General features: G+C 33.8%; 2 protein-coding genes across 4 annotated transcripts; both read left to right on the top strand.

The window, feature by feature from the left end:
- The first annotated feature begins 4,146 nt into the window (after nt 1–4,146).
- On the top strand, nt 4,147–10,900 carry LOC108981527 (receptor-like cytosolic serine/threonine-protein kinase RBK2). Of its 3 annotated transcripts, none has more exons than XM_018952736.2 (9): nt 4,147–4,261; nt 5,923–6,035; nt 6,136–6,471; nt 6,597–6,848; nt 6,932–7,089; nt 9,057–9,151; nt 9,230–9,365; nt 9,468–9,617; nt 10,415–10,900. In XM_018952736.2, the coding sequence occupies exons 1-9, from the start codon at nt 4,224–4,226 to the stop codon at nt 10,583–10,585; spliced, it is 1,449 nt and encodes a 482-aa protein (XP_018808281.2). In that variant the 5' UTR covers nt 4,147–4,223; the 3' UTR covers nt 10,586–10,900. The 3 variants fall into 3 exon arrangements, with proteins under 3 accessions (XP_018808281.2, XP_018808282.2, XP_018808283.2); XM_018952737.2 differs by having other exon boundaries at nt 9,072–9,151; XM_018952738.2 differs by having other exon boundaries at nt 4,186–4,261; nt 5,949–6,035.
- Nucleotides 10,901–13,785: 2,885 nt separating this feature from the next.
- On the top strand, nt 13,786–21,421 carry LOC109004536 (autophagy-related protein 18h-like). The gene is made up of 9 exons (XM_018983110.2): nt 13,786–14,194; nt 15,083–15,535; nt 15,869–16,309; nt 16,736–16,981; nt 17,073–17,864; nt 17,945–18,117; nt 19,825–19,952; nt 20,043–20,576; nt 21,047–21,421. The coding sequence occupies exons 1-9, from the start codon at nt 13,985–13,987 to the stop codon at nt 21,049–21,051; spliced, it is 2,982 nt and encodes a 993-aa protein (XP_018838655.1). The 5' UTR covers nt 13,786–13,984; the 3' UTR covers nt 21,052–21,421.
- Nucleotides 21,422–22,129: the final 708 nt, after the last annotated feature.

Genomic DNA, 22,129 nt, shown 5'->3' on the forward strand with positions numbered 1-22,129 from the left:
GATGTGACATATTAACTATTCTTAAAACATAAGCTTTTCTAAAGTTGAGCCCATTTCATGTGTCATGTGCCATTTATGGTTAATGCTCAATGGCCATTAACAAAGCTCATCATTTTTTCTATGAAGTTTTTATAATTTTTTTTATCTCATTTTATTTTATCTAATTATTATTTTTATATAAAATAAAATAAAATAAATAATTCAATTTTTTTCAAATTTTAAAATAAAAATAATATTTAAAAAATATATTCTAATAATATTGTATTCAACTTTTAATTTTAATTTCAATTAATCTCATCTAAATTGCTAAAATAAATGAAGCCTTAATTCTACAAATGATGATGGAGAGAAAGTACTCCAAATTATGTGTAATATTAGGATTTCATTTTCTTACACTATGTTTTATTTTACCAAAATATGATTTAAAACACTTACTATTAAAAGATTGATAAATTCTTGCATTAATACACCATTGGATAAATGGATCGTAGGAATTCACAAAGTCCAATTATGTGAATAACAGCTAATTCAGAAGTTATCCCTACCCAAAATGAGGTGAGGTAGTAATTGGTAGACCAAGGCATTCAACCCATAATTAATGTCCACATCATTAAATTATGTCAATTTATAAATTTATTTTTATAAAATTTTTCAATTATCAAAATATTTCTCTAATAAAATCATATGCTCATAATCAAAGGATAAATGTACGTTTTGATGTTGAGCTGAGTTGAACTAAGTTGAGTTATTTAAGAATAGTAATGAGCTGAGCAATGGAGGAAGTTATGTGGGGTCCATCTAAACTGAGTTTAAAGTATGTTTGGATGTTAAGATGAATTTAATACTTTTTATAAGAAATTTAAAAAGGTTGTGAGTCTCACGTATAAAGACGTTTTAAGTTGAAAATGATTGTGGGTCCCACATGTAAGAAGGTTTTAAGTTGGGATGAGTTTAATAATTTGAGAGCTGAGTGTTTAGATGTTAGACTCAACTTAAAATTAGACTGAACTGAATTTTGAAACCAAACATAACCTAAGACTATCAAGAAAAATCATATATTAAATACGCTCACAATTGGTATCCAGAAGCCCTTCTCTTTCCAAATAACATATCTTTTGTTTCTTGTGTTGTTATTTTGTATTAGGAGTTTTTTTCTTGCACTTTCTGTTTTATTTTTCCAAATATGATCTAGAGCACTTCCAACTTTCAACTAAAAAGGATACAAAGTACGCACCTTTAATGAAATACGGCGTGTATATATATATATAGATCCGATAAAAAAATATACAATAGGCTTAAGACGAGATGAAAAATATTTATATTTAAATAATATTTAAGAATAAAATAAAATGAGATGAGATAAATTGAAAATTTAAATAGCTAAAAACATACGCTCACGATTATGGCCAAAAACCCTTTCCCTTTCACAATAACATATATATCCTTTGTTTCTTGTTTTGTTCTTTTGTAGTAATAACTAAGAACCAAATCATATCCGCCTCGGATGCCCTATAAATTAATGAATAAATATATATAGCAGTTACTGTTTAGGAGTAACTATTTTACACACATGATGTGATATCATCTAGACCACACATGCATTTTACAGAGGTAAAAAATAAAAAATAAATAGACTATATGTATCCATGTACTGTATGTATTGTGTGCACCACTACAGTGAATGTTATATAGAAGGAATCTAAATTAATCAACTTGGTCCCATATCCAATCATGTATTGTTTTTCCACAAAAAACCAGTGAACATGTAAGAGCAGAAACCGGCAAGCTGGGTCCATTTCTGTCTTTGATTTTACAACACATCAGCAAAAACATATCCTTTATTTCCGGACATGTTTTTACTAAGCGTGCGCTTGCTTAGTGTTCATGCTCGTGCTGCCGACATGATGAGCTGAACCGAATTAAGCAAAGCAAGCATGCATGCAAGCATGCGTGATGCCTTATTAATCTTAATTAATAATTTGTCATACCCTAATCTAATAGATTGTTTTAATATTGCCAATTATCAGGCTAAGATCACGGGAAAAACGACATGGTTACAGGCCTGACGAAACTCCGGGAACGGCACGTACGGATTCAGTAATAATAATAATAATATATTCTAAATCCTGTCGTAGTTCCTTCATGCTACCGTTTGTTTATGCAATAGAAAAAGCTGTCCTTGAAAAACCAACATTCTTCCGTTTCTCTCCATGGAAAACACTAATTTACCTCCCATTTTGAGCACTCAAAGTGACCGTTTAATTTTTTTTTTACTTAATAATTAAGAAAGTAATTTTAAATGTATTTATGTATTTTTTTATTTTTTAAAAATATTTAAATATATTAAAAAAATATTTAAAAAATAATAATAATAACTAGACAGTACGTCTAGAGGTAAAAGTGAGGCGGCGGAGTAGCCCCACCCTTCTCTCCATAATTTCATCTCTTTTAGGTATATATTGCACCAAGCTGTCACTGTAGTACGGTAGTAGAGTCCTCCAAACATGACCTTGATTTCTTAGTTTTCCAATTGTATTATATATCATTAATCTATACATTAGTTACTATTTATTTTTATATTATATATTTATATTTTTTTTATATAGAATGTGAATGTATTTTTCATAAGACTTGGATGTGTTTTTCAGAATGTGGAGTGTGGAATAGTGAATAATAACTGATAAAAATAATTTTTCTATATATATAGGCTAGAAAGAGACTAGTTGAGGATGTCAATCACGGGTTTAATTAATTTGTTGCATGAAGATTGTTTAAGTAAAAAATAAATAAATTGAAAAATCATCCATTTTTTAATAGAATGTATTTAGTGAATTTTTAATTGGATGTAAGCCAATTAATTTATTAATATATTGTAATCAAGATTTCACATTCATACATTTTAATAAGGTATTGGATATATACTATAATTTTTTTTGTCATTATTTAATTGAATTATATAATTTAGTGCATGAAGAGTTGGCAAATGAGAAACACAAAACGCTTTTCTCTTAATAGATAGGCAATAAATACACAAGGGAATTACCATACAAGCTCAAAAATCTACAAAGAAGTCGCATTAATACACAACTCATGGGTTCAAATATGCAACATTTCCTTAAGAGGTACTTTGGGTTGGTGGAATATTTACAATTATATATATATATATATATAATTTCCCTAGACTCATTGCCACTCAATTAAAATTAACCCTTTTACTTTGGTTTTATATTTTTGTTCCCATTTTTTACTCAAAATATACTATAATGTTTTGAGTAAATGCGGGCCTAAAAGTATACTATTTTGCATGCTAAATATATTTAAGAGTAATACTAGATATAATTTTAGAGTGTGCAAATCTAACACGTTCATTTTGAAAAAAATGATATTAACCATTAATTTTTTATATATATATCATATATTTATCTACTTTTTAAAAGAGATATATGATATCTACATATTCTGAGATTGTAAATATCTCTCAATGTTTAAATGACAACATGGTAAAGAGATTATTCGCAAACCTTTCTTAGATAAAATAATTGCGGAAAAACAAGGTATTTAATAAAATTAGGCAAAAATAGACATGGAAAATATCTACGCAAGATTTCACATTTCATAATTAAAAAATTATAAACATAAAACTCACATTTTTTATACTACTTGAAAAAAAAATATGAAATATAAAAATAAAAAAATAAAATTATATTATTTTTAAATGATGTGTAATTTATTAAAAATAGAAAACATTTCTAATAAATTAGATTATAGAAAACAATTCTCTCTCTCCATCTCGAGAGTTTCTCTCTCTCACTTTTCCGTAGGGGTGTTTAAGGTTCGAGAGGACAAGTCGCTGCAAAGCTTTCACCACATGTCAGCACCCCAGTAGAGCAGAACTGCGACTCTTACGAACTCATGGAAAGAGAGAAAAAAACAAGAAAAATATAAAAATCCGTGCTGAGGTTACTCAGGGAGACTAACATCATAATGATTTTCAATATTTAGTTCAGCTTCCGTATTTGTAGCTGCAAGTGATAAAGTTAAAAAAAAAAAAAAAAGACGAACAAAATAATGAATGAGTGAAATAAATGAGCAGGAACAAAACAGGGCATTGTTGGAGCCGGTTGCATTGGTGATTGGTGTATAAAAACCGCTACTTGGGTCTCTCTCTCTCTCTCTCTATCACATTGTTTCTGGTTTGCTTTCTCTCTTCTGTGACTGTGTCCATGGCGGATGGTAGAGAGCATGGAGCTTCTTCCCCCCGGTATGCGTGTGTTCTCGTTCACATTCACGTTCACGTTCTCTCATTATGCTACGTGTTATGTCTTCTTCATATTAGACTTTTCTCAGTGGGTTATCAAGTTTGAGCTTGCGAATGTTGTGGATTACATATGTTTGTGTAATACTTGAGCTTCCTTAGCAATTGTGATATTTTTGTCCCATTTTTTGGAGTCTATATCTGCCGCCCCCCCCCACACTTTTCTTTTCTTCATTCTCTGATTTTGAGCTTAGGGGTCATATATTTTTATAAAAAATACGGCGTATTTAGGGATTATGATAGTATGCATTTTGCGATGTATTTTATATTGGTGGTTTTCTTTGTTAAGATATTGCATACAGGTGCTTTGAGTTTGTGCTTTATAGATCTTATAGATTTTGTGTGCATGTTGAATAATGGAGCATATTTAGTTGCTGTGAATCTGTGATGTTATATTGTTTGTGTGATTTTTCTAGTAATTCTGATTTCTTCTCTATTCATTGACTCATTTATTATTGAGTTTGAGCTTATAGGTTCGAGCATTTGCATAAAGCAAGGGATGCCGTTAGGATTTAGAGGCTTTCTCTTCAACAGTATGCATGTGTTGAGTAATCTGATAAAATTTATGTCTTTGTTTCATTCATTATTTAGATTATGCCTAAATCTTCTTTACATTAGATTTCCTTAAAAAAAAAAAAATCTTCATCGTAGCTTCTTGGTCTAATGGATTTATGCATTCACAGCGCAAAAGCGTAGATGCAAATTTCCTGTTTATATCTGATCCTTTTTGAGATTTTTTATGTTGTGGGTTGTGGTAGATTATGTGTATTTGTGTGAAAGTAGAGTAGACTTGAAGATTTTTTATATGGGTTCCTTGATTGTCAAACATATTTGATTTAAGCTTGTGTTAGTAAATTTGTTTTCATTCTTTTTATATGGTGTTTATGTATTTGAGATGAGCACAGATTTGAGATTTTCTTTAATCATGGTATGCCTTCTTCTTCCTGTAGTTCTGCTTTTGAACATCTTTATTATTTAAAATTTTCTTATATTTCTTAAATTTAGCTGACTTTACTTTGTACCGCATAAGGAGAGGTTTTCAGTGGAAACCGTTCTGTATCTGAATGTTCTTAAACAATTGGCTCGTGGGATTTAGGGGGGTTTCTGTATTTCTGCCATTAGAGTAAGAGTCTTTATACATCTCAATTCTGTGTTTTTTGTTTATTATATTATTTTCAATATTTTTATATGTTTTTAGTATAAGCTTGGGCTTTGTCATTTTAGTATCTTTTTGCCATGATATGTCTTTCGGAGTTTTCTCAAGCTTGAGTGCTGTCACAGATGACTATCTGCTGCTGCTGCTTCTTCTTCTTCTTCCTCACCCCTGCCCGTCCCAGTTTTATCTCATTTTGTTGAGACTTTTGGTCTTGACCATTTTTGGGGATGCTTTTGAATTTTCCCTCCCCGGGGCCATCAATTTTATGCGGAATAAACAGATATACTTTTTCTCGATTGATCCAATCCTTGTTTTTTTTCCCTACATAGTGACACCTTCTCTAATTTATTGAATCCTTCTCTAATCCCAAGTTGATACTTCCCCCCAAAAAAAGAAAAGAATAGAAAACCGTTTGATATTTTGCTCAAAGTTAGAAGCATATTTTATTCAGGAAGAGTGATAATGCTTCTGGTGAAGGAACAAATAAAACCCTGACAGGTGGTGGTTTTAAGGCAAAACATAGAAGACAAGGTGCTGTGCTTCCTTCCTCTTTATCTGCCCAAGGTAATTTCTTCTAATTTTACTTAACCAGCCTCTATACGTCATTCATGTTATACATGTTTGTGAATATCTGAATTCCTATTTTTTGGTTTTTCTTATGCAGACTTGAGATGTTTAGATATCGAAAAAGAGAAAGAAGATGTGTCATCCCCTAGAGGAGTTTTAGAAGCCTGCATTAGAGGATTGGAATCTGACACCGATTCTTCCAAAAACAGCTCCACTGAAATGGAAACTCGTTCAAATTCAAGCTGGAGCAGATTCTTTAAATTGTGGAAGAACAGATCGATCAAGCGCTTAGCCTCCTTCCCTCCTCTTGGGAAAAGCAAAGGCAGGAGCGGTAGAGAAAATTCAGAATTCTGTAATTTATATAATTTCAAGAGTTCATTAGTGAACTTCAGCCTCGCAGATTTGCAAGCTGCAACCAACAATTTTAGTCATGGTTTGTGATGCGCAAAAATATTTGGTGTACTTTGTGCAATTTATAGTAGAATATATATGGTAGATTCTCAATTGCAATAAGATGTTGGTTTTGTGATGTTGATTTGTGGTTCCTATTTCCTGTAGAAAACTTAATTGGAAAGGGTGGTTATGCTAAAGTTTACAAGGGTTGTTTGCAAGATGGACAGCTGATAGCAGTGAAGCGGCTGACAAAAGGAACAGCGGATGAGAAAACATCAGGCTTTCTATCTGAGCTTGGCATTATAGCCCATGTAGACCATCCTAATACTGCTAAGTTGATCGGCTGTGGCATTGAAGGAGGAATGCACCTTATTTTTCAATTATCTCCTTTAGGGAGTTTAGGATCTCTTCTTCATGGTTTGTTCATACATTGCATACTCCTTTTCTTTGGTTAAAATTTCCTTCTGGCTTATGGCTCTTTTGTTTTATCACTTTTCCAGGTTCAAAGGATAATAAACTTGATTGGAGTAAAAGGTACAAAATTGCTTTAGGAGCAGCAGATGGCCTGCTGTATCTTCATGAGAGCTGTCAGAGGCGAATCATTCATAGAGATATCAAAGCTGATAATATTCTTCTTACAGAGGATTTTGAGCCCCAGGTATCTTTGAACCCAAGGAACCATGATCAAATGTGGGAACTTTGAATGTGATCTAATTTTCTGCTATCTATGATTTATTAGAGTGGAGTCAAGAGTCAAACACTAGATCACCTGTTTTGGTACCATGTTAAACTACTAAGGTCTCAATAAATTTAAGTTGATAAAATGTGTGAATTTAATTAACCATTTTTTCTCCAGTCCATAGGTACAAAATATATTGCTAAGTATTTCCCATCACCTGTGGTCCCTGTGCATAATTATCTCATTTCAAGAATACTCTACCGTATTATGTCACTTTATATTACACTCGGACTATCCTATGATGAGAATGCGTTGGACATATGGTTATGATATGTATTGATGGTTATTGCTGCAATTATACATTTAAAACACATATTGCAGAAACTTGGCCAATTGAGCTGATGTTTAGAATAAACAATTTCCCGGTCATAGGAAACTGATAGCCTTAAGGATTATATTACATATTAGCATCAATCCTGAACTTGAATGTAGTCATTAGTGAAAAGAAAGGCAGACATGGAAGGGTATGCATATCATTTCACCAAAAGCCGGTCACTTTGGTCACTCATTCTCTTTCAAGAGTTTGGCTTACAACTGGAGAAAAATCACTGGATGTATTATGTTAAAGGCTGAACGGACGAGGTCAACTTGTTTTCTAACCACAATCAATCTCATCCGTCTAGTCTTTAACAGGATACATCCCGTGATTTTTCACTGGATATAAGCTGAACTCCTCTTATCAATATTAATTTATGTAATTTTTTTATGTTGTGTTTGTGATCTAAGTTACATCTAAGCTCATGTGCCTGTGGGAGTAAAAAGGTCAAATCCAGATTCTCTTCTATTAGTGGGAGAGTGGGGTACCTTGAGTCATACTAAGAACTGCCTGGAAAAAAAAAAAAAATGTAGTGTAGCAAAGCCTATTTTGGAGAAGAGAATTTTAAGAATTTCGCTAGCTCCTTTATCCTTTTCACCAATAATTGGACTCCATAGAAGGGATTCTAGTTTCATAGGGGAATCCGTAGACAGGAAGTATACCTGTTGCCTAGACAGTTTGTGTCTTTTCACCAATCATTGGATTCCCTAAAAGGGATTCTAGTTTGATAGGTGATACCATAGACAGCTAGTATATCCTGCCAAATCTATCAGCTACTTTCACTAACCCAGAAATGCCAAGTATTATTTGCTAGCTTGTTCAGTTTGTTAGATTTGGGGATCCCCAGAACAAGGACATCGTACCATTGTTATAATGCAAAATAAATAAATAAATAGAAGAATCTAGGGATGGTACTAATGATTATGGATGATTTTGGGTTTACATCATGTCTAATACCAAAATAAGGTGTGATACACCATTCTTTTTCTCATTAAAAAAAATAGTAATGCCTAGATATAGTCGTGGAGTGTGCAAGCGCTAAGCAATCATTTTGACAAAGAGTGGAGTTTACTATTAAAATATTAGTTTTTTCATGTGGATCCCCGTATTTACTCACTCTTTTCAAAAGGATTGCGTATCGCTTGCACACTCTATGACTGCAAATATCAGTGCTCTAAAAAAACATATTGCAATGTGCCATACTGACCTTGTGTATGGCTACCATATTTTTATCCTTGGTTTCCACTTTCTTCTTGTTTGGTTAAGTTGGCCTGCAAGTCTTAGTTTGGTAGCCGGCATTGCCATAAATGTTCATCCCCTTCACCCTCTGCCTCTAGATGGTTGTTACTTCCAACTTGGTCTTTCAATTTTCAGTTTTGTGAACTGTATTTAAAATTCAATATCCAGACAGGAAAAGCCAATAATGATGACACCATAGCTTTGAAGTCAACGAGCACTTAAATTTTCCGTTTATAAAAGTACTAATTCTACTTGCATTAACAACTGTCTTAAATAAGTTTTTAGCTTTACTTTATATTGTTGTCTTTTGTCTCTGGAATTATCATTTTAGCACCTTCCAATCCAGATTTGTGATTTTGGGCTTGCAATGTGGCTACCCAAACAATGGACTCACCACAATGTATCGAAGTTTGAAGGCACATTTGGGTATGTAAGCCTAAACCTTCATTCAAAAGTTATTATATATCTCCTGGATTAATTTTTTCCTTACTTCTTAAATGATAGGTATTTTGCTCCTGAATATTTCATGCATGGCACGGTAGATGAAAAAACTGATGTTTTTTCTTTTGGGGTACTACTCTTGGAGCTTATAACTGGGCGTCAAGCCCTGGATGATTTGCAGCAAAGCCTTGTGATTTGGGTAAGGTTTTTTTTTTCTTTTTCCCTCCATGATTTGCTCATATCATCACCTATCGTTTCCATATTTTAGGCCCTACCTTTGTAATTTCCTTCCCTCTTGTAGGCAAAGCCTTTGCTTGACAAAGATGATTTGAACGAGCTTGTTGATCCTTCTATTGGTGATAATTACGATACAGAAGAAATGGATTGTATGGTTTTAACTGCCTCTATGTGCATTGAGCAGTCTCCTATCCTACGTCCTCGAATGAATCAGGCAAGTACTAAAAAAGTGTCTCATGTATATCCCAGTCTCATTGTTCATTTGAGTCCAAAGGACATCGTAATTACCATCCATGTGGGTGGAAAGTATCCACACACCATTATTGAAACTGTTTAGAAATGCTGTGACAGGCTGAAAAATGCAGGCAAAATAACTGATCTGACAGTTTATTCAGTAGGGATCATGAGATAAATATTGGTGCTGAGACATATGAGGGCTCACCACCACATGAACTGCTATGGCAGAAAGTTCATACACTTCTATATAGTTTTGGGAGCAAGAAGCATTGTCTGCCCTGTTTAGAGAGCAAGGTGGATGAAAGGCAATCTATCAAATCCAAAAAAACAAATTAACCCCAGACACATCTTATTTATCTGACATCCAAAAGTTAGAAGTAGACCTACAGGAGTGCTATTCTTGCCTATGAGTGCTAAACTTACGGTTAGCCCCAAAAGCATGAGAAGTGTCAATGATATTCAATCAGAATCTTGTTCAGTTATTTACCTCTCTGACCTTTATTCCCCAGACTCAATGACAATTAATCAACGATTTTTTTTTTTTTTTTTTTATTCTCTGGTGATTCCTATTTTGTATTAGTGATTCCATTTCTGGAACTCATTTGGCCTTAATTCATTAAGGTTCAGTCTTCTAGATGCCCACAGAGGCATCCTTTTCTTGTTTGTAGAGTTGGCTGGTGGAGATGCCACAATCAAAGCTAAAAAAAGAAAAAATGTTACTAAAAGCAGGTATTGGAATAGTAGATTGATTGATATAGTTTTTGTCCAATGCAGGTTGTGATACTTCTGAGAGGTAATGACTGTGTCTCAGATTGTGCAGTAGAATCTCCAAGGCCGACATTCCAGAGAACATACTCAGAAGAGCTCTTGGACATACAAGAATACAACTCAACAAAGTATCTGAGTGATCTCAAACAACACGAGCAGGTTGCTCTGGGTTATTGAAAGCCCTGGATAGAATATTTAAGTCTACTAGCAGCACTAGTTCCTACAGATCTTTTGAAAGCAAGAAAAAGAGAGGGGGTCGTACCTCTAGATTTTTTAGTTCAAAGGGTCTTAGAATGTATTTAGGTGTTCTTTTGTATACTTCCCGTGTACTATTTCATTCGTATCAATATACTTATAAAAAAAAAAAAAAAAGATTCTGTAGTTCAGAGGGGTGTTTAGATTTAGAAGTCCCATGGACATGAATGAATTCATAAGCTTTGTTTCCGTGGCATATGAAAGCACTACAGACTTTCAGACTTGCAACCATTACCAAAAGGGGGGAACTTGAAACAGAAAGAAATCAATGATCATGAAATTTGTTTACTATTCTTTTCTCTGCAACCTCATAAATGTCATTTCAGATATAATCAAAACTTGAACACCGGGATGGACTTGCTTCAAATTCCATTGAAACAATGTGCAATGGCTTTACTTCCAGTAGAAAGCCAAGCTCCCTTAGTTCTTTCCGTACTCTGTATATACAAGGTATACTGCACAAAGTTATTGGATTTTTTCATCTGTAATGTATGGTACAAACTTTCTAACTTATATAGATTATATAGGGAGGAATGCCTTTGTGCTATACTATTTAGCTTTAATTTTAACATATTGTTTACTCATTTTCTTCTTCTTGTTTTGATAGTTGGAGTTTGACTCTGGTTTAGGAATTAGATATCAAGATTGATTTTTTAAGTAGGAAGTTCATTAGGAGTTGAATAAGTGTGAGAATTCTTCAATATTGCAGTGTTTATTGGCTTTGGTCACAAGAAAATTTCACAAAAATAAATTCACAAACTGACATGGCTTAATATGGTAACCAGATTATAAATTTACTTTTATTATAAAAGAGATTTAACGTTTAATATGAAATTATGTTATTTTATAAATTTATTTTTATAAAATCTCTTTATGATTATAATACTTCGGCTTAGCCGATCGTAAAGATTGAATCTTAAAAAATTATCCACGTGTAACATGCCTTGTGGGTCTATTCTCCCCCACACAATGGAAAACAAAAGTGGGTCAACAACCTTATCGGCTGGAATTAGGCAAATGAATAAATACCTTAAAATCCGATTCACATGGATTTTAAAATAACCTTAAATGACATGAAATTATGTGTTTAGATGGAGTGTACCTCATTCCATGCTTCAAGAATGTTTAATAATTTTCCTGAATTCTAAGTAGTCTCCACCGATTATTTTTCCTAAGTTCTTGAATAAATGTGTCGCCATATTCCCACGTGGTTTTTGAATATATCGTCAAACACCAACCTTTACATTAAAAAGACATTATCATCTCGGAATGTGGTTTACTTAAAAAAAAGACATTAATGATATGCTTTTTACTTTCTATCACTTATTTTTTATTTTTTTTATTTTTTTAATTTTACTTAATAATTAAGAAAGTGATTATTAGTAAAATTATTTATATATTTTTTAATTTTTTCTTAATGATTAAGGATGTTATAAATATACTCAAAAGAAAATAATAATAAAATAAAAATTTTAAATACATTATAGAGTAGTAAAAAGGTGGTAAGTGCACTGTTTTAAATTTCGTACTGTATCGGCCAGTATGGTTGAAATTTTTCGTACTGGCTGCTGGGCCAGTACAGGTACCCCATATGTTTCGTACCTGCCCAAATACCAGCTATACCGGCCTCAATTTCGACTTGCACCAGTCTATATTTTTGTCAGTACCGGTCGATATTTCGATCTTTTATTTTTTTTTAAACTACAAGCTTATTTTTTTACCTCTAATTTAGACTAGACTATTTATAATTTATATATATATGTATTTATATATAATTTATTTATATATAGACTATTGTTTTGAAATATAATTTATATATATATAATTTATTTATATATTGACTATTCTATAACGGTACACGAAACGGTATCAATATCAAAATATTTTATTCCAATATCTTAACCGATACGATTTTCGATACAGTATTCAAAACATTAGATAAGAGGATAGTAAGTCAATCGTTATCCATTCAGCAGGTGAATTTTTTTTTTTTTTAACATGTAATCAATACTCTGCTGACTAACAACACGAATCCAACGGTGTATAAACTTCCCCAAATTCATTGTATACCGATGCCGTTCCCCAAATTCATCGAATTATTTTTTTTTTTTAGTAAATGAATATTTAATTTTTAAGAAAATCAGTGTTTTCTCTCTATTTATGTTTGCACTATCCTATATTCTGGGATTCACGTAAATTCCAATAATTTCTAAAATTACTTTTACGTCTATTCACTTCGCAAATCAAAATTCTACTGTTCTGTTCACATATTTCACGTCTCAAAGTAGTAGGATCTCGAGGATAAAATTGTAATTTCGTATTTAGCAGTTGAATTATCCATAATAACTCATGGGAAGTTTAAAAAATACAAAAAATAAATTATTCACACATAGTAAATCAAGTGTAGTGCATCTAATTACTGTTTTACTTATATTTTTATTTACAAGATTTATTTTATTATTTTTTTAAAAATTTAAAATTTTATGATTTTTAACATATTAATAAATGATATATAGAGAAGTAAAATTTTTATAAATTTTTTTTAAATACATTTAAAATTTTTCTTAAATCAAAGTAAAAGAACCTCAAGAGTAATGGGAGTGTGGGTGAGCTGATCAGTCAACCACCTTTTTTTCTAATTTTTATTTACTATTTTTTCTTATTTGAAATTATTATTAGAAATGATTTGATGTGTCTGTATTTTTGTTTATAAAAATATGAATGGTGTGATTAGTAATTACCATCTGACAATATATACATCGTTTGATTAATTTCAACCTTTTATTCAGATTTAAGGATGTGAAGTGAAAAATAGATAGATATATTATTTCATTTAAATTTAAATTTAAAAATAAAAAATATTTTAATATCTCAAAAGTGGAAAACAAAGATTTAATTTAGAAGAGTTTTATTATGTATAAATAAATTTAGGTAACAATTTATGTATTAATATTATTATCTTTATATTTTAAATTTAAATTAATAATATTTTTAATAAAATTTATTTTTTAATTAATTATATTGAATGAGAGCATATATTAATATTTATAATTAAATTTTTTTAATTTAAAATGAAAAGAGAGAGTAGAAAACGACTGAGAGGAGAGAGAGCGAGAATGAAATAAGTATAAAAGAAAGAAACCAACCGTCTCCCGTCGAGGGACAAAAACCCAACCGCCATCGGCACCCACCACCACACCTCAACAACAACCACCGTCGTTAGAACCAGAAAACGCCGCCGTTTCGTACACTCGTCGTTAGCGGTCCAATTTCGATTGTCCGGATCCCCTTTGCTGGCTGTATAATATTTTGACTCACTGGATGAAGAACCACGCCAACTACAACAAGTCCAACGGAAATTGCACCACCACCACCACCACCACCACCACCAACCACAACAACCGCCGCCATGGCAATGGATTTTTTCCTACTTCTTTGAAATTCATCTCCTCCTGTCTCAAAACCGCCTCCTCCGGTGTCCGCTCTGCCTCCACTTCCATCTCCGCTGATAACCCAGACCACAAAGACCAGGTATGCCGCCTGCTTTTTACTTCATTTCCTCCGGGTTTCGATTAAGGGGTAATTTTTTTGACGAGAAAATACGAGGATAATAAAAGTGAGGGAGATGAAATATTGAGAACATACGTGGTTTAACTTCTTTTTTTGTGTTTGGCTGCTTAGACAGGTTAGGAAACTGAAATGTGGGTTTTTCTAAATCAATTGATGGTTTTCAGCTTCTTGAAATTTAACTTCCTGAGTGGAATTATATTAACTTTCTTTTGTTTTATTTGCATTGGTACGGTTTTTTCGATGTGTGACTTTTGCCTCAACTAAGAAGTGGTGGTTTTTTTGTTTATACTTTGAAGCTGGAGTTTTTTTTTTTTTTTTTCCATTTTATATATATTTTAGTTTTAATATTCTTTAGGTTTCTTAGTGACTATATGGAGCATTGTATAGTGTTAGTTGAAATATAGAAATGACTGTTTTCGAATGATTAGATTATTTGAGGAATACATAAGTGAATTACTGATCGATTGATTAGTAGGGCATGTGAAAGGTTATTAATTCTATGATTAGCCTATTGACTGTAAATTGGTGTACCTTGAAATGAATCTGTAGTCCATCACGCTTTCTCCTTGGACTTCAGCCACATATTTTCAAACTTAATAACTTGTGTCCTTTTGAAAATGGCATCGATCAAGCAGAAGGGGGAAATGATCCGACCTTATTCTCTTGGAACCCTTCATTGGGCCACTTCGGGAAAGACAGCCCTTATAACTTAATTATCATTGCATCTCATTCTTCCTTTTTATTTGATCATTGTCTCCATTGGTTATTGAGGAAAGTTTTTTTATTTTTTTAGACTCTTTTATCATCTATTGCATTAGTTTTCAGAGCTTTTTTATTTTTCCCAAACAGGTATTATGGGCTGGCTTTGACAGATTAGATCTTGGTCAGTCTGCCTTTAAACGTGTTCTCCTGCTTGGTTATTCTAATGGCTTTCAAGTCCTTGATGTTGAAGATGCCTCTAACTTCAGTGAACTTGTATTGAAGCGAGATGACCCTGTTACATTTTTACAAATGCAGCCCCTCCCTGCAAAGTCTGAGGGTCGTGAAGGATTCAGACCATTGCATCCTTTACTATTGGTTGTTGCATGTGATGAATCAAAGAGCTCTGGTCTGATGCATAGTGCAAGAGATGGGTTGGTCAGGGATGGTTTTACTGAACCACAAACAGGAGCCATCTCTCCTAATGCTGTTCGGTTTTACTCACTAAGGTCTCACATTTATGTTCATGTCCTGAGATTCAGGTCGACTGTGTACATGGTTAGATGCAGTCCTCAAATAGTGGCTGTGGGCCTTGCAACACAAGTAAGCATTAGCACATGTCAAGTATTCATTAAAGTTACTTAGAGGGTACTTGTAGTTGGAAGTACAATTCTTACCTTTATCCTGGACTGAACCTAACAGGTTGGATGATTATTAGCATCCAATAGATTTCTATGTGGAATAACTTCACCAAGTACCTTGGAAAACCATGAAAAATTATATTAGATGGTTGCTGAATTGGTGATTGCTAAACCAGACAGTTATTGGAGGAAGGCCTTGTTGTTTAGATTTAAAATAAAGTAATATTATTTTCCATGCTCACAATCTTACCAGCGTTGCTTGCTTTTTTTTCTTTCAATTTTTGTTTTCTGTCAGATATACTGCTTCGACGCACTCACGCTTGAGAATAAATTCAGTGTCCTTACCTATCCTGTCCCTCAATTGGGAAGCCACGGAATGGGTGGAGTTAACATTGGCTATGGACCTATGGCTGTAGGCCCCAGGTGGTTGGCTTATGCCTCCAACAACTCACTGCTGTCAAACGCAGGCCGCCTCAGTCCACAAAGTCTTACTCCTCAAGGGGTTAGCCCATCAACATCGCCTGGAAGTGGAAGTCTAGTGGCTCGTTATGCCATGGAATCTAGTAAGCAGTTAGCTGCTGGATTAATCAATTTGGGTGATATGGGCTACAAAACTTTGTCAAAATATTGTCAAGAGCTTATACCCGATGGGTCTAATTCTCCTATATCATCAAACTCGAGTTGGAAAGTTGGTCGGATTGCATCAAATATGGCAGAAACAGATAATGCTGGGATGGTCAGTTTTTATTAGTTAATTTATTTTCATTTTTATAATTGGAGAACCATAATTTTCAATCTTGCATTGTTTTAAGTTGCTGCACAACATGTCTAGAAAAGGAAAACTCGTTACTTTTATCGTCTGATGTGTTTCATTTTGCCCTGAGGTCTTTTAAGTTAATGTTACTTACTAATCAATGCTCTTTCTACTTTTATGTTGGCTTCTATATTTCATTTTGCCATGAGGTCTTTTAAGCTCAGCTTACCCACAGATGAAAAAAAGGCTCTTTTGAGACTCTTAATTTCGCTCAACAATTGTGAGTATTAATCATTTTTTTAAAAGATATATTAAATGTTATAGGGATGTTTCCAGTATTTAATGGTACCTGTTTGCCTATTTTAACATCTGAGAATATCTTTATATGTCAAGAAAACTTTATTGTAGGTTGTTGTCAAAGATTTTTGTTCCAGAGCTGTTGTATCACAGTTTAGGGCCCATACTAGTCCAATTTCTGCTTTGTGTTTTGACCCTAGTGGGACACTTCTAGTTACTGCTTCAATACATGGGAACAACATAAACATTTTCCGGATAATGCCGTCTTCCTCACATAATGGATCATTCACTCAACCACATGATTCGGGCTCTTCTTATGTGCACCTTTACAAGCTCCACCGTGGCATGACATCAGCTGTATGTTCTTGCTCTCTTATCTCCTGAACTGTAATGTTTTTACTTTTATATGTTTGTGATTGTTCAAGTTTACATTGTGCTCATTACACAGGTGATACAAGACATCTGTTTTAGTCATTATAGTCAGTGGATTGCTATTGTTTCTTCCAGGGGCACCTGCCATATTTTTGCTCTTTCCCCTTTTGGTGGTGAGACTGTTCTCAAAATACAGAACTCTCATGTTGGTCCTACCCTTTTGCCAGTTACATCTCTACCATGGTGGTCCACTTCATCTTTCATGAAAAACCAACAATGTTTTTCTCCCTTGCCACCACCACCAGTTATTCTCTCCGTGGTTAGCAGAATAAAAAATAGTCAATCTGGGTGGCTCAACCAAGTTAGTAATGCAGCATCTTCTGCAGTAGGAAAGGTCTCCATTCCATCTGGTGCAATTGCTGCTGTTTTTCATAATTCAGTGCCTTACGATCTGTTACCTGCTCATCTGAAAGGCAATGCTTTGGAGAACCTATTGGTTTATACCCCTTGTGGGCACACAATTCAATATGAACTATTGACATCAATGGGAGGAGAATCAAATGAGGCTGCTTCTACTGGTCCAGGTTCTTCATTGCAGATACAAGATGAGGAGCTGCGAGTAAAAGTTGAACCTGTTCGATGGTGGGATATTTGCAGAAGTGATTGGCCAGAAAGAGAGGAATACATTTCTGGGATTACTCTTGGCAGACAAGAAACTGCAAAGATGGTCATGGATACTTCCGACTGTGAGGATAATTATACTGGAAATAAGGAGTTAGTAAAGCCCATTGAACAATCTCACTTATATATATCCAATGCAGAGGTGCAGATTAGCTCCGGCAGGATACCAATCTGGCAAAACTATAAGGTACTTGTTGTGGACTTCGTTGTGAGACAATTCTTTTGTCATTGGCAACTATATTTATGATCCTATCATCTGTATTCTAGATATCCTTCCAGAGGATGAGCTTCGGAACTAGTGACCTGAATTTTACTGAGAGTCATACCCGTGGAGAGATTGAAATAGAGAAGCTTCCTGTTCACGAGATTGAAATTAGACGGAGGGATTTATTGCCTGTTATTGACCATTTCCTGAGGAGTCAGTCCGATTGGAGTGACAGGTAAATGGTCTTTGCATATCTGTGATCAGTTTGTAATAATGTTATAAATAATGCCTGATCTATTAGTGGTTGATGTACATTATTCTTTTTAATTTCTATCAGTGTTTTTTACTTCACTTTCTGATTTAGTCGTAAATACCCTTCTTTGTGAGGTTTGCATGATTACATGTGAATATTTGGCATTTAAACTCTTTCTGGAAATAATGCTTGGGGTCGTTGCAGGATATCCACATCTATGCTATATTCTTTTTCAGAAGCAACACTGCTGGACATCTAAACATGCTCTATATGCATCTAGATTCTAGAGTTTTAAGAACATATCTCGAAATTGATGCATACCTTCCATGTAATTATACTGGAGAAATAACATGGTGAAAAATGACATTACTTCAGTTACTTGGTGGAACAAACAGTTTCTGGATATTGGACTACTAAAGAAATATGGATTTCTTCCAGTTGCCTGAATAACAAATTAGAAATTAGACTTCTTGGAGTTATTTGTAAACTGGACATAGAAAAAGCTTATGACCATGTGAGCTGAATTTTTTAGATTATATGTTAGTAAATGGAACCGAAGACTGGAAGTTGGAATCTTAGACTCTTAATACAGTGATAAAAAAATGAATTTAAAATCTTTTTTATCAGCTTGTTTTTGTTTCTATTCCTTGTTTAATTACAAGTTTTAAGATTTACTTTAAGCCTCTGAATATTTTGTTTACTCCCACCCCACAACCCAACTTTGACTTAACACTAGAGATGCACTTTTGTCAGAGACGAGGCAAAAATTAGAAAAGCGATCAATGTGTCTCATTATGATGGACACACTCAATGATAAAATTGAGTTACGTTGTTACAGAGATGATGTGCTTGTTTCCGGATTGTGGCATTGGGGAGAGAGAGAGAGAGAGAGAGAGAGAGAGAGGAGGCAGCGTTATGCACCACATGAAATGGGAAATTGTTAGCCTATTAGGTAGGCAGACTTCACCTATGAACACGGGCAATTATTACTTTTATCTTTTAGGAAAGGGAAATCTTGTAATGATAAATGACCTAATGTGAAACATACAAGGAAAAACCAAGATTCCTTTTGTCTTGTTTGAAGCTGTTAGACTGAGCAATAATATATAAATAAATGCCCAATTTATCCAACTTCAGCAACTCATCTTCGAAGATCCTCTGTTCTCCTTCTTTTGAGCTGCTTTCCAGCCAACGCAGGCTGCTGTCCCAGCACTGCTTGTAGTATCTTTGTTTGATATAATCCTCAAGAATTTCAATAGGCATCTCAGTTTTTTTGTTTTTTGGATATTCCATGGAATGAATCACGCCATTAATTATTTGTGGAACTGTTATTATGATTTCTTGAACTGTTACAGTTGTGAATTTTCATTGTGATTGTGGTGGTAGATTCATTTCGTAGATAGCTCTATTCTGGAAGACGGAAAGTGCCTAAAATATATATGAAAAAGTCAAGGTTCTAACTGATGTCATCCAAAATTCAAACTTTCTTCTAGGCATGACCTCTTCGCAGCTTTCCAGGCTTTCTTTAGGACCTATTAAGCTGAAAAAAACCTGGCTTGTTATTTTTTGAATTTCTGCAACCTTCACACTCACGAGGTGTCTTAGTTATTCTGAAAAAAATAATACCATCAAAATGATTTTTCTTACCTATTCTAACCATTGAGCAACTTGCTTGGTTGTTTTGTGCAGGAGCCTTGTTGGGGTAAGATGCCCGAGTCCATCTTCTAATTCTCATGCAACTAAAGATAAGTTCTCAGAAGATCCTATTGTTTGCCACTCTAAGTTGGCATCGCTTGGCACAGTTGAAAACTCAGATGGTAGTATGCCAAGCCTTTAAATGTAGTATGTCTTCATCCTTTGGAAAAGAGTTGCTAATTAGTTTACTTGTTTCCTGGCGTTTTTATCAGGATTATCTGGGGAATCATATACATCCATTACCCTACTTGGGAACAATACAAATGTGGAGAAAGAAGGGAGATCTGTTTTTTCATCGCCTCCGCCGAATAAAAGTTATATTAACAAAGAAAGTAAACTAGTTTCTGCCAAACAACCTACAACGAGGGTTTCTCTGGTTCAGGATATTGATTTCACTAATAGTCTATCCTCTTTAAAAAGTAACTCACTTTCTGCTGATAGATCCATTGCCAAAGAAATCGAGTCATCAAATAGTTGGGGGGTCAGTGAAGCTTCAAATATAAGCTCCAACCACTCTGATTTGAGTATGAATATCCTTGATGAGGGATTAGTACACGAGTCTCTAGACTTTGATCAGTATTTTCTAGAGGGGTATTGTAAAGCATCACCTTCGTGTGACTCCCATGATTCAGCTGAAGTTGTCACTGATGTGGACAGCAACAGTAGTCCCTGTGATGGGGAGAAATCTGAGGAAGTTGGTGACAATGATGACATGCTTGGTGGTGTATTTGTCTTCTCAGAGGAAGGTAGGGCATTGAAAGAATTTGGCTTGTTCATACTCTTAATCTCTGCAAGAATACAAAGATGCTTCTGACCTTGCTATATTTGGACCTATCATATCTTTATCATGCATGTCGCACTTGCAAATGGGGCCTATAATATCTGTATGATAATTTTCTTTCTGAAATAGATATTCTTATATTTTTGTAATTTGGATGACATGTTTTCTATGTTCATTTTAACATACATGTGACAGAATATTGATTCTTTAAAGTATCTTTGTATCCATTTTTTGTATTTTATATCACTTTTCAGAAAACAAACAGTAGAGTGACGTAAAGGACTTGTAGCAATTCTATTTTATAATGTTCTCTACTAAGATCACATCGCGAGGGGGATTGTTGCTTTTGTGGACATGGTTATGTCTCTGATTTTCATCTTGCATTTTATTATCCATCTGAAGCCTACCCTAGTAATGTCATTTGTCCTATTGCAGGTTGATGTGAACCTTCTGGTGTCTGATGCCACCTTCTCTTGCTTTCAGAATGTTTATGTAATGATTGGTCAAAGCTCAGCCTAATGCAGGATGAGATTTCAATGGACAAAATGCAGTTTATTTCCTTCCGACGATTGAATAGCTACCGACTAATTGATACAAGTGGTATGATCTTGGCTCATCAAAGTGTTGCTGTGGCAAATGCCTGTTTTCTTCCGTTCTAATCCATTGTATTATGTATATCTTGTAAATTGAAATTCATAATACAAATTATTCGTGTGGACAGGTTCATTCTATGTTGTGTAATGTTATTCATTCTTCAAGAAAAAGAAAAAGAAAATGAAGGAAAATGAAAGAGCATATTCCTGTGCACAATGCATTTCTTGTCTGACCAGTTTATCCTTAGATGATACGGGTTATATACTAACATGCAGTTTAGTGGAACTATTTCTCACACTTATTTGATGCAGGGATGGTGGCGGGAAGTTTACTATTCTTGAGCTTCTTGTCAATAAAATGATATTTCTACCCTGGTCCAAGCTAAAAGAAATGATACTCTTCTTACCCTGGGAAGGTAAGGCCTTCTGAAGCAGACATACTCTTCAAATTTGGGGAAAAAATCATGCATATAAATGGTATGTTTACACATTTGCTAGTAAATAACAAAACTCAAAAAGATATTACCAATGGTTACAATGGTATTACAGTTAAATGGTACTTGTTTCCCTCGTGGGGATTTTGGGTGCACCTTATGGGAGCCAAGAGCTGCTGATCGTGGAGTTTAGCCTGTCTTGTGTTTAAGGGCTTCGTTTGGATACTAAGAATATCTCAGAATATCTGTTAATATTAGTGAAATAGTTTATAAATAGTAATAAAATAATAATGAATATGAATAGTTTGTAAATAATAATGAAATAGTTGGATAATATTAAGAAAGAGATCCTAACTGTTAGAAAATTGTTTGTGTGATCTGAAAAGGACTTGTGCATGAGGTGTCCTATATGAAAGGACAAATACTAGTAAAGGTTGGAGAAATATGATGATCAATTAGATTAGAGTAAAGGTTATTCATATTTCAAATCG

The sequence above is a fragment of the Juglans regia genome, chromosome 8 (assembly GCF_001411555.2).
Source record: "Juglans regia cultivar Chandler chromosome 8, Walnut 2.0, whole genome shotgun sequence".
Lineage (NCBI taxonomy): Eukaryota > Viridiplantae > Streptophyta > Magnoliopsida > Fagales > Juglandaceae > Juglans > Juglans regia.

What these genes read in the sequence shown, in the direction of transcription:
- LOC108981527 (XM_018952736.2), top strand. Translation starts at nt 4,224, where the DNA reads ATGGCGGATGGTAGAGAGCATGGAGCTTCTTCCCCCCG. An exon ending in CAGAGGATTTTGAGCCCCAG is followed by an intron (nt 7,090 to 9,056) that starts GTATCTTTGAAC and finishes TTATCATTTTAG; the next exon opens with CACCTTCCAATCCAGATTTG. An exon ending in AAGTTTGAAGGCACATTTGG is followed by an intron (nt 9,152 to 9,229) that starts GTATGTAAGCCT and finishes CTTAAATGATAG; the next exon opens with GTATTTTGCTCCTGAATATT.
- LOC109004536 (XM_018983110.2), top strand. Translation starts at nt 13,985, where the DNA reads ATGAAGAACCACGCCAACTACAACAAGTCCAACGGAAATTGCACCACC. An exon ending in ACCCAGACCACAAAGACCAG is followed by an intron (nt 14,195 to 15,082) that starts GTATGCCGCCTG and finishes TTTCCCAAACAG; the next exon opens with GTATTATGGGCTGGCTTTGA. An exon ending in CAGTCCGATTGGAGTGACAG is followed by an intron (nt 18,118 to 19,824) that starts GTAAATGGTCTT and finishes TGTTTTGTGCAG; the next exon opens with GAGCCTTGTTGGGGTAAGAT.